The 16,156-nt window shown below is 34.6% G+C and overlaps 3 protein-coding genes across 3 annotated transcripts in view; 2 read left to right on the top strand and 1 right to left on the bottom strand.

Annotated features, from left to right (window-relative positions):
* The window catches only part of LOC141656664 (receptor-like protein EIX2), a 398,824-nt gene that overhangs the window by 223,819 nt on the left and 158,849 nt on the right, over positions 1 to 16,156 (top strand). The window lies entirely within an intron of this gene.
* The window catches only part of LOC141656668 (receptor-like protein EIX1), a 276,353-nt gene that overhangs the window by 212,523 nt on the left and 47,674 nt on the right, over positions 1 to 16,156 (top strand). The window lies entirely within an intron of this gene.
* On the bottom strand, positions 559 to 15,894 carry LOC141656662 (protein SIEVE ELEMENT OCCLUSION B-like). Its single transcript, XM_074463637.1, has 8 exons — positions 15,837 to 15,894; positions 15,409 to 15,615; positions 15,223 to 15,300; positions 14,688 to 15,130; positions 3,245 to 3,342; positions 3,045 to 3,163; positions 1,260 to 1,727; positions 559 to 1,159 (listed from the first exon to the last, which is right to left on the bottom strand). Exons 2-8 carry the CDS (start codon positions 15,595 to 15,597, stop codon positions 728 to 730), a joined length of 1,827 nt encoding a protein of 608 aa, XP_074319738.1. The 5' UTR covers positions 15,598 to 15,615; positions 15,837 to 15,894; the 3' UTR covers positions 559 to 727.

Here is a 16,156-nt window from a genome sequence, read left to right on the forward strand (position 1 = left end):
TCAACTTATTGGATCTCGAATCGAACTTATAGGATCTCGAATCGAATCGAACTTATAAGATCTCGAATCGAATCAACTTATAGGATATGAACTGTACTTATAAGTTCTGAACTGAACTTACACGATCCGAATTTAATTTAACTTAATTATTATTATTATTATTATTATTATTGTTATTTTTTTTATTATTAACAATAACAATAACAATAACAATAACAATAATTCTATTTTTTCCTATTAAAAATATTTTTAATTGTTTGTAAATCGTCCTTCTAGATGTGTTGTATACTGTTTATATATGTTTTTGTTATAAGGTCAATATACACTTTATAATAACAGAATACTGACCCTATATTAGATTATGTTATTCCATTATAGTCAGTTATCCATATTTTTAATAATAAAAATAGGTCCACCCAAAAACAACTTAATCTAAAAGTTCTTTGAATAGTCAACTTTTTTTTTTAATAATTTTACAAACATTATAATCAATACATTACAACAAACTATTATAACTTTTTACAAGCTCAATTAATTTAAACCTCACAAATGCCATACTTTAGCACAGAATCTCAACGGAGTAGTATATATTGACATGATTCTCATGTTTTACAAATAAAGCTATATGTTAAGTTATGCTTTACAATTAGTTTGCACAATCTTATAATTCAACCTTCGATCAGACCTTATCGAGTTTGTCCAGACCGCTATAACAATCAAAGTGGACTTACGATTTGAACAACGTTGTCCTCAATTTTTGTACCTCTTCAAGGGCACTCAATGCATTTTGACCCGATACATGTCCTATGATTGTTGATCCTTTTGCAAGCAAAACCCATTCTTCGTGGCTTTTAAATCTTTGAATCTCTTGTAATACTTTATCACTAGGATCATTCAGTTTCTCTTTGGATTTTATCATGCTATTAATTCGTGACCAAAAATACGCTCGGCTTGATTCAGGTAAACAATGGCTTAGTTTTTCGGACATGATCGCATCTTGCACCTTGCAACCATGGTTTTCGTTGTGGCTATTTCCCATATAGACCATCTCTATATGGACAAGCAGATTACATGCTATTGAACGTGCTTGCTTTATGAAATTTCGTATCCAGTTTATATCATTGCTTCCATACATTAAAATGTACCTTTCATCTTTAACCTGTTTAACATGAGCTAAATTAAATGCACAAGTCGAAGACAGGAAAATAGGGAATACAAGATTAAAAGCTACTCCGTAAAACGGAATGAGTGAAACTTACCCATTGTTGCACGATTGGATCAATAACGTCATTTACAAGAAGCTTGAGGTTCCATGTTTCCTTCTCCCACAGTTGTCGCTCCATATCGCCATTAATAAGGTTATCAACGGAAAGATTTTGCCAAATCCGCACTATTGGGATTGCATCATTTTTCAGTACACTCCCCGAGGGACTACGTATAAGAAGTTTAGGCCAACCTTTGAAGAAGTCCCTAATACCTTTGAAGAGGTCAAGCGCATCTTGTCTGACCATTGATGGTTGGCGGACAGAGTACCACGGCATCGAATTTTGCAAGGTCTTTAGCTGATTCTCTGCAATCGAGCGGTCGTTTATGATGGGTATCCATACAATTTCATCTTTTCTAGGGTCAATGCTGACGTGCTTAAGACTTGCTATATCTTCAGAAGCAATGTCTATCCCCGAAATGAGTAACAACACACGTTTCCCCTTTAAGACGTTAAGATGTTCCTGCCACACGCATTACACATCACATTAAGGTTCTGAGATATAACAACAAAGGGTAACAACTAACAATGTCAGTTACACCAAGTTTGAAAATATCGCGATTTCGCCATCCGAAAGTTTGTTTAACATGAAAAAAATAGTGCCTGTTGGAGGGTTGGGCTTAAGAGCATTAGTAGTAGACAAACAAGATACGATATATATGACTATATGAGTGGTAAGTTTGTTCTCTGACACATCACCGCCACATACTTTAGTTTATAAAAGTGTACAGTATATGATTAAGCGAATAAAGACAAACACCGCCACTTTAGAATGCATAATCATGTAGTCGTAGATATGATTTATGTTATGTTGACATCGTTTTTAAACTTAATACTTATACATCAGTTTCTAAAGAGTTCCTTATAATTTTAACGCTACTTCAACAAATTTTGCAAAAAAAATGTTCTTCTATTAATAAATGTGAGTTGGGTCGGGCCATGCCAAAAGCTTGGTCCAATATCGTCCCTAAAATACTTTGGGTCGAATTAAAGACTCAAATCCTTCAAAAAAGCGGTCTGATTCGAATCGAGCCAATGGATTTGGGCCATTTGATTACCCAAAAATCCAAATACTACGTAAGTTATTAAAGAAATGGGTATAAATAAAGTTTGGGTAAAAATACTACGTAAGTTTTCGTACCCATTTATTTGTATTTCGTGACCCTTTTGTTGTTAATCGTGACATAATAATTTCGTACCTATTTACATAATAAATGTACCCATTTTATCTTTAATCATGATTTGTACCTATTTTATTACCTTTAGTACCACTTTTTCTTAAAATTGTAAAATAGTCTCTCAATACGAGACCGTCTCTCATAAGATCTACCCATTAAAGAAATGGGTATAAATAACGTTTACACCTATTCCCAAACGTTTCAGAATGTGCAAATTGGCTTCATAAATTTGGACCAAATTGCACATTGTAAACGTTTGAGGTATATTTGCAGTTTCATTTTGTGCGTTGCACCTCACGCACCAATAGAAGTGCTGCGTCTAGTCCGTGTACCATAGCTCTAATGTTTGATCCTAATAGATGAAATAGTTTTTCTAAGAGAACTGTCGTTGCTACTGCTCTAATACTATGGATTCTATATCCATTCAGTTATATAGAGTGAAGGCCTTAAACAGTTAAACCTATAATAAAAATCTATATACGTTGTTTGAATTGAGACTTACAATTTTTTTGTGACAACAATGTCAAAATCTTGGAACACCAAGAAGGCCTTAAACCTAATCAATTTACATGATTGCCCAAATTTTTAATTTAAGCACATACCATTTTTTTTTTCTCACCATGGTACAATGGAGGCATGTCTTCATCTGTGATTATAACTCTCATGTATTCGACAATGTCATCTTGATTTAATAGTTTGGTCCTAAACTTTTCTCGTTCCCCTGCATTGGTTCAAACACTCGAGATTCTGAATCGCATTTCAAATTATGGGTTTAGAATTAGATGGATGTACATTCACTTACTTTGACATTCCTTTCCCTTAGATAATGTGTGCATCAGATCTTCATTAAGTGATGTGAGCTTTTCAATTTCTGTTGGGCTTCGAATCCTTACCAAATATCTGATCATCATAATACATAACTTACATCATTCAAAGCCGTAAACTTATATCAATAAGTCAATATAGAAAAATTACGCGCAGTGACCTCCAACGATTTTACGTCCTTAAATGACGAAATCCCGTTGCCAAAGTCCATTTACACGGATTTTGTGAGGGACTGCGTTTGTCGCACAATTTTGTCGCAAATGCCATGTTTTGCTACTGAAAAGGTCATCACAATGCAATTTGCGATGAAAATAAAAATTGATAGTTGGTCTTGCTTCAGATGGACCATTTTGGTCTGAAATAATAAGACGAGATTTTGTAACCATTTTACAGCGTAATGTGACCATTATTGAAAAACAAGTTATATAAGCTGTTGTTAGAATATAGAAACAAATCACTCATGATTTGTGAATTATTCTCATATTATTTGTTACCTTTTGTATTATATTTAGTCAATAGAATATCCCTTGTAATTAGGCAAATTAGTTAGATGATTTAGGTGTATATATACTTTGTTATTATCAATAGAAATGGCATCGATCAACTTTCCTACATGGTATCAGTGTTTATCAGGTTTAATTGATCTTTCGCTTCCGCTCTTCTCCTCGATTTCGCATTAGTCACGGCAGCCTTCTCTCTCGATCTCACGTCTCAAACCTCACGTCACCATTGTCATGACTAATAAGATATCAAACACCTTTCATCCGGCTCTTGCCGTCACGAATATCAAGAATCATGTTACCGTCGTTCTCGGGATGGATAACGACCAATATCCTCTGTGGGTCGCACTCTTTACGAATCATGCTAAATCGAATCGAGTGTTGCACCATATCATCATGCCTAAAACCGGTGGTTCCAAAGCACCAGAAACGACTGAAGAAAAAGAGATGTGGGAGGTTCTTGATGCTACGGTCCTTCAATGGATCTATGCAACGGTCAATAATGACCTTCTCGAGACCATTGTAGAGGAGGAATCTACTGCAATGGAGTGTTGGAACCGGTTACGAGATATTTTTCTCGATAACCAAAATTCGTAGGCTGTGACTCTGGATCAAGAGTTCTCACATACCTCCATGTCGGATTTTCCTACCGTCGCCGCCTACTGCCAACGTCTTAAAACCCTCGCTGATCAATTGAAAAACGTCGGGGCTCCGGTCTCTAATACTCGACTCGTTCTTCAGTTGGTTTCGGGTTTAACAGAGGCATATAATGGTGTTGGTACGATTATCAGGCAAGCGAATCCTTTGCCTCAATTTTATCGTGCTCGTTCAATGCTCACTCTTGAAGAAGCCGGTTTCGCCAAAAGCGCCGCCACCACTGCATCTCAGGCGATGTATGCGAAATCTAGCAGTGATGGGTCCTCTATTTTGGGTCCGCCGCCAGCACCGTCTCAAGATAAGAATAAGAACACTGGCGACAAAAAGAAAGGCAAGAATGGGAAAGGTAATGGCAATAATACGCGTTCCTCCAACACAAACTCATCCGGCTGTGGTGTCACGACTACTCCCACCCCCTCTCCTGTTCCGGCAGCACCCTGGCAAGGGATGGGATATGGCGGCTGGCCGTGGGCTCCATCTCCATGGGCCTACCCTCCATGTCCCTATCCTACTGCTCCCTGGTCACGCCCTCCCGGAACCGCCAGGCCGCCATATGTGCCTCGACAACAGGCATATACAACCGAGAACCCGCCAACTCCGACTGACATTGAAGCTGCCATGTATACTTTGGGAATTAATCCTCATGATCCACGCTGGTTTATGGATACGGGAGCAACTTCTCACATGACATCGGATGCAGGTACTCTCACTTCTTTTGTTAATTCTAGCATTAATAATGGTATCCTTGTTGGAAGTGGCCAGACTATACCAATTAACGGATTCGGAAACTCTAAACTACACAATAAACAACATTCGTTTACTCTTAAAAACGTCCTCCATGTCCCGAAACTTGTCAAAAACCTAGTCTCTGTTACAAAATTCACCAAAGACAATTCCGTCACCGTAGAATTTGACCCACTTGGTTTTTGTGTGAAGGATTACAAGACGGGGAGACGTCTCATGAGATGTGATAGTCAAGGAGACCTTTATCCGGTTATGTCGTCATCAATTCCGACCCACCAAGCGTCGCTGTTTATTGCACTTACACCATCAGTATGGCACGCCCGGTTAGGTCATCCCGGATCACCAATTTTTAATTCGCTACGAATAAATAATTTTATTTCTTGTCCAGGATTTTCGAAACAATTTGTTTGTCCTTCTTGCTCTATTGGTAAAGCAGTGAAACTGCCATTTATGCAATCTAATACTAAGACTTATATGCCTTTTGATATCATTCATTGTGACTTATGGACATCACCCGTCCCTAGTTCCTCAGGTCATCGTTACTACTTGGTATTTGTTGACGATTTTACAAATTTTGTTTGGACCTTTCCATTAGCTCAAAAATCCCAAGTCCATTCAATTTACATAAAATTTCGACAATTTATTCATACGCAATTTGAAAGAGAAATAAAAACCATACAATGTGATAACGGAAAAGAATTTGACAATCAACCATTTTGGGAAACGTGTGCCAAGCATGGTGCCTCGTTTCGATTCTCGTGTCCCTATACGTCCTCACAAAATGGCAAGGCTGAGCGTAAAATTCGATCTATAAATAACATTGTTCGTACCCTTCTCCTACATGCGTCCGTCCCACCCAAGTACTGGCATCACGCTCTTAGTATGGCTACATATTTGCTAAATATTTTACCAAAAAAACAAGTTAATTTCATCACTCCCACATACAAACTTTACATGAAGCACCCATCTTATACTTCTCTTCGTATTTTTGGATGCTTATGTTTTCCCCTTGTTCCGTCTACCACACGGCACAAATTACAAGCCCGTTCCACTCCTTGTGTTTTCCTTGGGTACCCGGATCATCACCGAGGCTATAAATGTTACGATATTACGCAAAAGAAAATTATTATCAGTCACCATGTTGTCTTTGATGAACACACTTTCCTATTCTCAAATAATAATCACCCTGGCTCCAATGACTATCATTTTCTTGATGACGTAATCTCGCCCTATATCCTTCACCAAATGACCAACCCATCGACTAACCCCGACACTCCAGTCGACAACCCCACTGTCGCCAACACCCCTGGCCCAACCCCGACACCAAACTCAGTAGCCCCAACCGTCCTTGACCCAATGCCCTCCACTATGGCCGAACCACATCCATCCCCTGTCCACCAGCCTCCTCTCGTCTCCAAACCCGTGACACGCGGTGACCGTGGTATATATAAGCCCAAACCTGTGTTCGATCTTAATACCACGGTAGCTATATCACCTATACCTCGAAACCACGTGTCCGCCCTTAATGACGTTAATTGGAAACTGGCCATGGATGACGAATTTAATGCTCTAATTAGAAACGAGACGTGGGAATTAGTACCTCGTCCGCCTAATGTGAATGTTATTCGATGTATGTGGATTTTTCGCCATAAGTATAATGCTAATGGTTCGTTTGAGCGACATAAGGCTCGTCTTGTAGGTGACGGGAAAACTCAAGAAGTTGGTGTCGATTGCGGTGAAACTTTCAGCCCGGTAGTAAAACCGGCATCTATTCGTGTTGTCTTAAGTTTAGCTCTCGCTAACAAATGGTCTATACATCAATTAGATGTGAAAAATGCGTTTTTGCACGGTAACTTACATGAAACAGTATACATGCATCAACCTGGCGGGTTGTTCCTCTTGGGGCCGAATTTGCAATGAAGGATTTAGGACCATTAAGTTATTTTTTGAGCATCGCTGTGATGCATGAACCTGACGGGTTGTTCCTCTCACAGTCGAAATATGCTCTTGAAATTATCGATACGGCATGTATGTCTTCGTGCAAACCTTGTACTACTCATGTCGACACCAAGCCCAAGCTTAGCTCCGTGGCTAGTCCTCCTTGCAGCGACCCGTCCCTGTATCGTCGTCTCACAGGAGCTCTTCAATATCTCACACTTACTAGTCCGGATTTGTCTTATGCGGTGCAACAGGTGTGTTTGTTCATGCATAATCCAATGGAAGTGCACATGAATGCGCTTAAACGGATCCTACGGTATGTTAAGGGTACTCATAAGTGTGGCTTATGGTTGAGTGCTTCACCAAAATTCTCTCTTACATCCTATACAGATGCGGATTGGGCCAGTTGTCCGGACACGCGTCGTTCCACCAGTGGGTATTGCGTGTTTCTGGGGGATAATTTGGTTTCTTGGGCTTCCAAGCGTCAACCCACGTTGTCTCGTTCCAGCGCCGAGGCTGAATACCGTGGGGTTGCGAATGTGGTGTCCGAATCATGTTGGTTACGTAATCTTTTACTTGAACTTCACCGTCCTTTGCCGAAGGCGACTCTTGTGTATTGCGATAATATTAGTACAATAATTTATCTTGCCGGGAATCCCGTGCAACATCAGCGCACTAAACATATCGAGCTTGACATTCATTTCGTACGGGAAAAGGTTGCCAAAGGTGACGTTCGAGTACATCACGTCCCTTCTCGACATCAGCTAGCCGATATATTTACCAAAGGGCTGCCTTCGGTTTTGTTCAATGATTTCCGAGACAGTCTTAACGTTCGTCGTCCTCCCGATACGACTGCGGGGGTGTGCTAGAATATAGAAACAAATCACTCATGATTTGTGAATTATTCTCATATTATTTGTTACCTTTTGTATTATATTTAGTCAATAGAATATCCCTTGTAATTAGGCAAATTAGTTAGATGATTTAGGTGTATATATACTTTGTTATTATCAATAGAAATGGCATCGATCAACTTTCCTACATCTGTAACACTGGCTGTACCATTGTGGTTACATTTAACCATAAAATAAAAGTGGCCGTCTGAAATAAGAATTTGCGAAAAATTGAAAATAATTGCGAAATAATTTTTTTTTTCTTTAACTATTCCAATTTTTTTTCCCAAATACCCTTACGATAAGGCTAGATCCCAAACTCAAACAACGATACAAAACAACACTTCTAAACACAAGAAATTTGTAAAATTCATCGATGTAGGATAACAATAACCCTAAATTTGCGACGAAAAAGAATAATATAAAAATCAAATAGTTCGTTGCACATTCCCTCACAATCATTTTTATTTTCGCTAATCTTGTCGCGAAAAAGAAACTCTGTCCCAAAACACGTCCAGTGACATTTTGGCGCAAACCACCCGCCAAACTGTTGCGTCACAAGATTTGTCACAAACACAAAGCTATTCGCAAATGTCGCATTTGCAACAAATTTTTGATTCTATCGTGAACATCTCTAACAAAAAACGCATCGTTACATACTTACGAACTTATGGGATGTATGTTATAAGCTCAAGTAGGTTCCAATCTAAAACCACTTGCTAATAAAGGGATTAATGTGTAACCTTATAAAGAGATAAACTCAGTTTATGGACTATACAACTGGATGTACAATGCTATTGTACATCCAAGGTTATTTTAGTCTTCCTCAACTATTTTTATATGTTAAACCAATCAATTAGTAGATTATACAACCAGTTGTATACAGTTATATGGTGTAGAATCCGAGCTGTGTACTAAAGTTTTTGAGTTTTGTTTAAAAGAATCTGAGCTATGATTTAAAGTTTTTGAACTCACACTTAAACATAAAAAAAAAATAAACTCTTACAAAACTCAAAAAAATTGCACATATGCTCGGATTAATGTATAGGATTGTACAATGCTTATTATACAACTGGTTGTATAGTAGTATTTGTGATGTTAAACCCTAAAACCAAGACTACGTAATTCAATTTAACTCCTCTTCTCTCTCTAACTGCTTCTATATTTTGATCTCCATCTTCCTCCATTATGTAGTTAACTAATCTTCTCCTTTTAAATTATTTTAACAACTATTATATCTCTCATTCTTCAATCAGAATCAATATGAATTTAATTGATTTTTACCATCACGGTGAGAGAAGCTTCAACGGCAGATGAAACATCAAAAGGTATCATCATCAATGGAAAAAAAAAACTTTGAAGGAGCATGAAATAATCAATAGAGTTTTATCGGGATTTAGATTATATAAATAATGGAATCTCATCTTACAAATCTGTTTGAATTAGGTCGTGTTTTTTTTAAACTATATTTCCTATAAATTTAAGCGCGAATTCTTTTCATAATAACTCATATTATTTTCTTAATAACTCGTATTCTTTTCATACATTACAATTTAGTTCAAGCTCGTGTTCTTTTTATAATAGCTCACATTCTTCTCATAATAGCTCGTATTCTTATTAGCTCATTTTTTTTAAAAAAATAGCTCGTATTCTTCATGTGCGTACAATTTATGAGTTCATAGACATTTAGTTATGAAATACGATAACATGAAACATTATTTGGTTGTGTTTTTTTGAAAGCACATTACATAAAATTTAACTCGAATTCTTTTTATAATAACTCATACTCTTTTCTTAATAACTCGTATCTTTTCCATACATTACAATTTAGTTCAATCTCGTGTTCTTTTCGAAGTAGCTCGTATTCTTCTCATAATAGCTCGTATTCTTTTTAACTTCAATTTTTAAGCTCATATTTTTTTTGTATATAATAATAACCCGTATTATTCATGTGCGTACTTTTTACGAGTTTATAGACATTGAAAAATTATATAAGATCAAATTTGGGGGAAAGGGGAACTTTTGCTAAAGAGAGAACTACAGTACGTTAAGTTTTACGTTGTTGAAGTAAAAATTTTAATTTTTTTTAATGGGCTATAGATTGTTAATCATATATTATATGCGCCTGATGTACAATGCTTCTATACAACAGGATGTATAATCCTATTTGTGAGATAACCTCTCTCATCATCTTTCACGTGGGACACTTAAATTATATGGATTTTTCCCCATAATAATGAGAAGAAAGAGACAACTCATAAATAGGGATGTCATTGGGGCGGGGCGGTGGTGGATATAGGCTCCCCTGTACCCGTACCCACCAAGAAAAACTCGTACCCGTTCCCGCCCCACCACCCGTGGCGGGTACAACTTTCCAAAACCATACCCGCCCCAACGGGTGGAAATATAAAACCGAACCCGCCCCGCTTATCCATTAACCCGCTACACCATGATTTTTTTCCATAAATTTTTTCGCAAATGTTGATTTAATCATTATTAATTTCCATTTTTTTTTGAATTTTTATTTATAAGTTTAGTTTTTCACCAAAGAAGTTAGTAAACAACTTTATAAAATAGCTATTATTTACATAAATTACATTACATCTTAATTAAAACTAAATAAGATTTAAAAAATTGTCATAAGTGCACTAATGTTTTTAGCAATTGGCGGGTAGGCGGGTTTGAGGCGGGTAAGATGCAAAATCCATCCCCGCCCCATTACCCATGGCGGGTACAATTTTCATACCCGGACCCGCCCCATCACCCGCCAAAGCTCTACCCATCCCCACCCCAATTGGGGCGGGTGCGGGGCGGTACCCACTTATACCCGCCCCACTGACATCCCTACTCATAAACGAATGTAAATTTCACCTTAAATATCCATTTGTAATGAGTGGAATAACTCATTAGATTACGTAATGATCAACTCTCTCTAGTTTGTCAATGTGAGGGCACTAACATAATTCGAACCGTGAGAATTCTCCCTAAATTTCTACCAAATATTGTTTTGTAAGCTTAGATGCATCATTTACCATTTGTTTAGTTTATTCAAGCACAATATTTGGTGTAATTAATCAAAATTTAGCGATTACTTGTATATTTAAAAAAATTATGTATTTAATGTACAAAAATCCAATGGTACAATAAAAGAGGCTCTAGGTGCCCGCTTCTCGATTCAAGACTGGTTTTCATGTGATGGAAACTTCCATTGACATAGTGCACCAAACTTTATTGAACCCCTTTGTAAAATAGATTGTTCTAATGTAATTTTATCTCTCGACCTGCCTTCTAATGTACTTTGTAAAACTCGTTTCCTGTAATTAATCTCGTAATTCGCAAAAAAAGAAAATAAATGATTTTTTATATAATTATTTGATTAAATCTTTATTAGTTTAGACCCCGTGCATTATATGCAGATTACTTTAAGTTTAATATTTTTATGAAATTACTTATAAAATATTGGTACTTTATGATTGTATACATTTCTTACCATTGTATTTTGCTTTGATAAATAAAAGTTAGAACTGAAAATTAGTTAAGTGAATTGAATAATGAGTTGAAATATATTTTAATGAAAAAAAATTTAATGCATAAAGCTAATGAGTTTCAATTTACATTTTTTTTTTCAATATTTTTTTTTTGTCATGAAAGTAATAACATCGATTTCTAGTTTTGATTTTATACAAATATGAGTCAACTCATCATCTAATAATAGGATCAATAAAAGATTTAGCAATTTATAGTTTTATATCAATTTTACTTTATTTTAATTAAAATACTAGTTTGAAAGTCCGTACTTCGTACGGGTTAATGACCTTGATTATGTTAAAACTAAGTTATAGAACATTATCGAATAGGTGTTTCGAAGTTCAAATCTGAGTGTCACATAATTCTTAAAAAAAAATGAAATATCCTAATCCCATATGGTCTCTTGACAGGTACTTGATTTTAAGCATTAAGTAGCCTTTAAAACTTTGTTATTTCGAATTCTAGTAAAATTTATTAAGTACTAATCATCATAAGTGTAACGGAATCGTCGGGGCGCTTTGATAGCCCTTATGATTAATATAAAGACAGGTGTGAAATTGATGCATGAATAATTTACATTTGCTGTATTCTGTGAAGGAAAATAAATCAAATGTTAACTATTGACTGGGATGGAGGGAGTATATATTTTGTTTGAACCATATACTTACCCTTCAAATATGGACAATTAACTTACACATGTCATGCTTTTAAATTAGTCATTTCAAATTTTTTTGTTCAATTAATAAGAGCATCTTACATAATAATAATAATTAATCTTCTAATTACTGATACACAAAGTTTATTTTTATGCTCTCTCTTTCACAAAGCACATATAATGTATACTCCTATGATCATCTTATTGCTATCATTCCATCGTATAAGCGTAAAAGATAAACCCATCTATGTTTTTGGCCACTATAAGGAAACATACAATTTAGTGACAACAAAATTTTAATTTGTTAAATTTTAATTTTAACCCTTAATAATAGAAACTCTTAAAAGCTCTCTTTCACAATAGTTAAATGACTCAAAAAATTTGGGTTGATTTCCAAGTTTCAAGGATGACTTTTATTTATAATCATATGCTAATCTTTCAATGTGAGACAATTCTACTATTTATACATAGTATATTCACAACACCTCCATTATTTTTCAATGAGATACAAATAACATACTAAGAAATACATCATTTTTTTTTCACACCTAGCTCGACATCCAACCCGAATCCCGAAATACGGACAATTGCTACTCATTATATCTAATAGTAGTTATATTTAATAATATGAGCAAATACTATATGTTAATATTCTTATGTTCAACATCCAATCCGATTACTAATGAGCAAATACTAACAAACTAATCTTATCTAGATTCTAAAGTTTTTCGCACGTATATAGGTTACATTTGTGCAATTTTATCTTATTGGTAACACTAATCTTATATAAAGTGCAAACTTTTGTTACGTATAAAATTTAACATTTTTTTCTTATAAATATTATGTCGTTTTTAAGGGTTGGACTCTCTAGATGGAAAAAAAAATGTTAAAACTTGAAAAATTAACATTAAAAATTAGCATAATGTAATGTTACTTTTAAAGTCTCTTATAAGAGCTATCTAAGAATTACTTAAGTGACTCAAAAGATTCTAGGTTGATATTTAAGTTGCAAAGATGACTCATATTTATAATCATAGGATCATCCCACATTATATTAATCTTTCGATGTGAGACAATTCTACTATTTATAATAATAGGATCAGCACACATTATGTTAATCTTTCGATGTGGGACAATTCTACTATTTATAATAGGATGACCACACCTTATGTTAATTTTTCGATGTGGGACAATTCTGCTATTTATACGTAGTATGTTCACCACATCTTATTATTTTACAATGTGTGACATATAATATACTAAGAATTACATCTATCTATTAATAATCGTACTTTTTTTTTTCTTTTTTTGTGATATGAAATTCATACTCTAATAATTTCATTTTTTTATCCCAAATCTAATTATATAATTTTTTTTCGATAATTTTTTTATCAAATGAAATGTAAAATGTTTTTATAAAAAAATTATAAACATGACTTGGATATATATAATATAGGAAATATATATTATAATAATTAATAAATATCAACTTTATTTTTTATATCATATTGTGGAGATATGATACAAACTTGTAAGAGCTCTTTAAGACAATACTTAAGAGACTCAAAAGATTTGGGTTAATACCTAAATTTCAAGGATGCCTCATATTTATAATCATAGGATTAACTCACTTTGTTAATCTTTCGACGTGGGACAATTCTATTATTTATACGTAATATATTCTCCACACCTACATTATTTTTCAATGTGGGACATATAATGTATTAAGAACTAAGAGGCACACTATCTTTGTATGTGCAAATGATATATACTCTAATGATATCATTTTTTATCACGAATCTAATTATATTATTTTCATAATTTTTTTAACAATACTTTGTTGTCAAATGAAATGGAAAAGTTTTTATATAAAAATTGGAAATATCCCTTGAATATAATTTAGAAAATATATATATTATAATAATTAAAATATTCTCCACTTTATTTTTTACATCAATATATAGATACAGATATAGATATAGATATAGATATAGATATAGATAGATATAGATATAGATATAGATTACAGTTTAGAGTTTAGAGTAGTGAAAATAATATAATTTGTGAAAAGATTAATTTTAATGAAAATATCATAAATTAATTAAATTGTAATTGTTAGTTTCCTTATTCAGTAAATAAACATAATTATCGTTAGTTTCCTTTTTTGAGAATATGCTTTCTGGCGGAAAAATGATAGAGATCACCTATTCACAGTTATGGGATGTTCATGATTTTATAATGTTAAAAATTATTATGTAAAGTAATTGATTTTACCTATTTCAACTTTGACCGAGTTTCAAACCCATACCGCTTAGAATTGAAACAAACACAAAGTATGAAGAATGGAGTTCCAACCCCATGCCAATTAAGTATGATTCGTGATTCCAAACCAATAGCCATGCCCGAAACATACGCCCCCTCAAAGTTTTTTAATCTAACGAGAATCAAACACCCATATTAAAAAACTTGCAATATACAAAAGCTATAAATTTTAAATAGACTTACCGATGATCAAGTCCCCTTTTAGACAATGCAATGATTTGGGTTGCAGCAACAATTGCACATCTCACGATCCAGTAGACAACTATTCTTGCTCGATCAGTGGGCATATCAAAAAAGCCAAATTCTGTATTTATAATATCGAAAAGGTATCGCAATGAATTAAGCAGGATTTTGATGAATTCATTATTGGCTTTGATCTGATTTATGTAAGCTTCTTTGTTCGTAGATGTCAGTTCCGATTCCCTGTGATCAGTTGTCATGGGTTCGTTAACAACATTATCAGCGTAAATCCTAACAAGGAGCCAGAAGTCGCCAAAGGTAAGTGCAAATGCCGCAAATGCGCGAACCACTGTTTCTTCCAAACCAAAACCAAGGTTTGATACATGCTTCAGCACCTTGAGTGTGATAGTGTGTGTATCATTGCCATTCAAAATCTCACTTGTCATCTGCAATCATTAATTTTCTTTCATAAAATGTAGAAATAAACACGTATGTATGTTAATCGATCAGTTACTACAAATTATCCAACCGTAATGACCTGGGAGGATAGGCTTCCAATCTCGTCATATCGCTGAGGGACATGTGCTCCATTATTAACGCCCTCAAATAAAGCATTCTACAAATTATCCATCCGTAATGATCAGTTGTTTTATTTCATCAAAGCGAGTTCATTGGACCTAATAGCTCCTACAAAATAAATAAATATGTGTTCATTAGAACATACCTTTGAACCTTGTTCAATGGTCGCAGTAGCACGTTTAATTAATTCCTCAACAACTGTGAACAAAGAGAAGGTAAAAAACGTGAATGGAACATCAGATTCAGCCGGATACAACTCTTCAAGTATCGGCAAAAGGTAAGAATCCGAGTAAATCGGAGCTTCTTCTCCACTTTGCTCTCCAGTGTTTTCCATGCCTGCGTAGTCCTTTTCCTATAACGTAGTTTAGCGCCGGAAATACAACAAAGTACGTCAACATTTTCAACACTCAAATTTCTAAACCAACACAGGATCGATAAAGTATTAACAAAACAAACAAAGAGTTGAGTACAAATTAAGGCAAAAAAGATTAAAGACATCCAATTCAAGTAATAATTAAGCATTAGTTTCGGAAAAATCATAACAGAAATAATTATATAGTCTTTTATACTAACCGTGTGCGATCGACCCAAAATAAAGGGTATATATGAATATTTTATGAATGTTATGGTTAAGTGCAGCAGAAATAAATGATCAAACGTATATAAAAGGCACATTTTATTTTAAATTAATACTCCGTAGTTAAGATAAGAATATAAAAATCAATACTTTGCTTTGATGTGTATCGTTAGCTTTTGGGGACAGACATTTTTTAGCTACTTTTTTGGTAACTCAAGCAAATGACCGGGACAGAGGGAGTACTTTTCAAGCCCTAATTTTAGCCACTTTTCCATTATTTGTATTTTTAACACTTTTCTTAAATCTTATGTAAAAA

The sequence above is a fragment of the Silene latifolia genome, chromosome 5 (genome assembly GCF_048544455.1).
Source record: "Silene latifolia isolate original U9 population chromosome 5, ASM4854445v1, whole genome shotgun sequence".
NCBI lineage: Eukaryota > Viridiplantae > Streptophyta > Magnoliopsida > Caryophyllales > Caryophyllaceae > Silene > Silene latifolia.

Bases quoted from the DNA above. Each gene is read 5' to 3' on its own strand.
- LOC141656662 (XM_074463637.1), bottom strand. From the start codon at position 15,597: ATGGAAAACACTGGAGAGCAAAGTGGAGAAGAAGCTCCGATTTACTCG. The intron at 15,131-15,222 runs GTCATTACGGTT...TAATGATTGCAG, and splicing joins TTGGAAGCCTATCCTCCCAG to ATGACAAGTGAGATTTTGAA. The intron at 1,728-3,044 runs GTATGTGCTTAA...TGCGTGTGGCAG, and splicing joins ATGGTGAGAAAAAAAAAATG to GAACATCTTAACGTCTTAAA.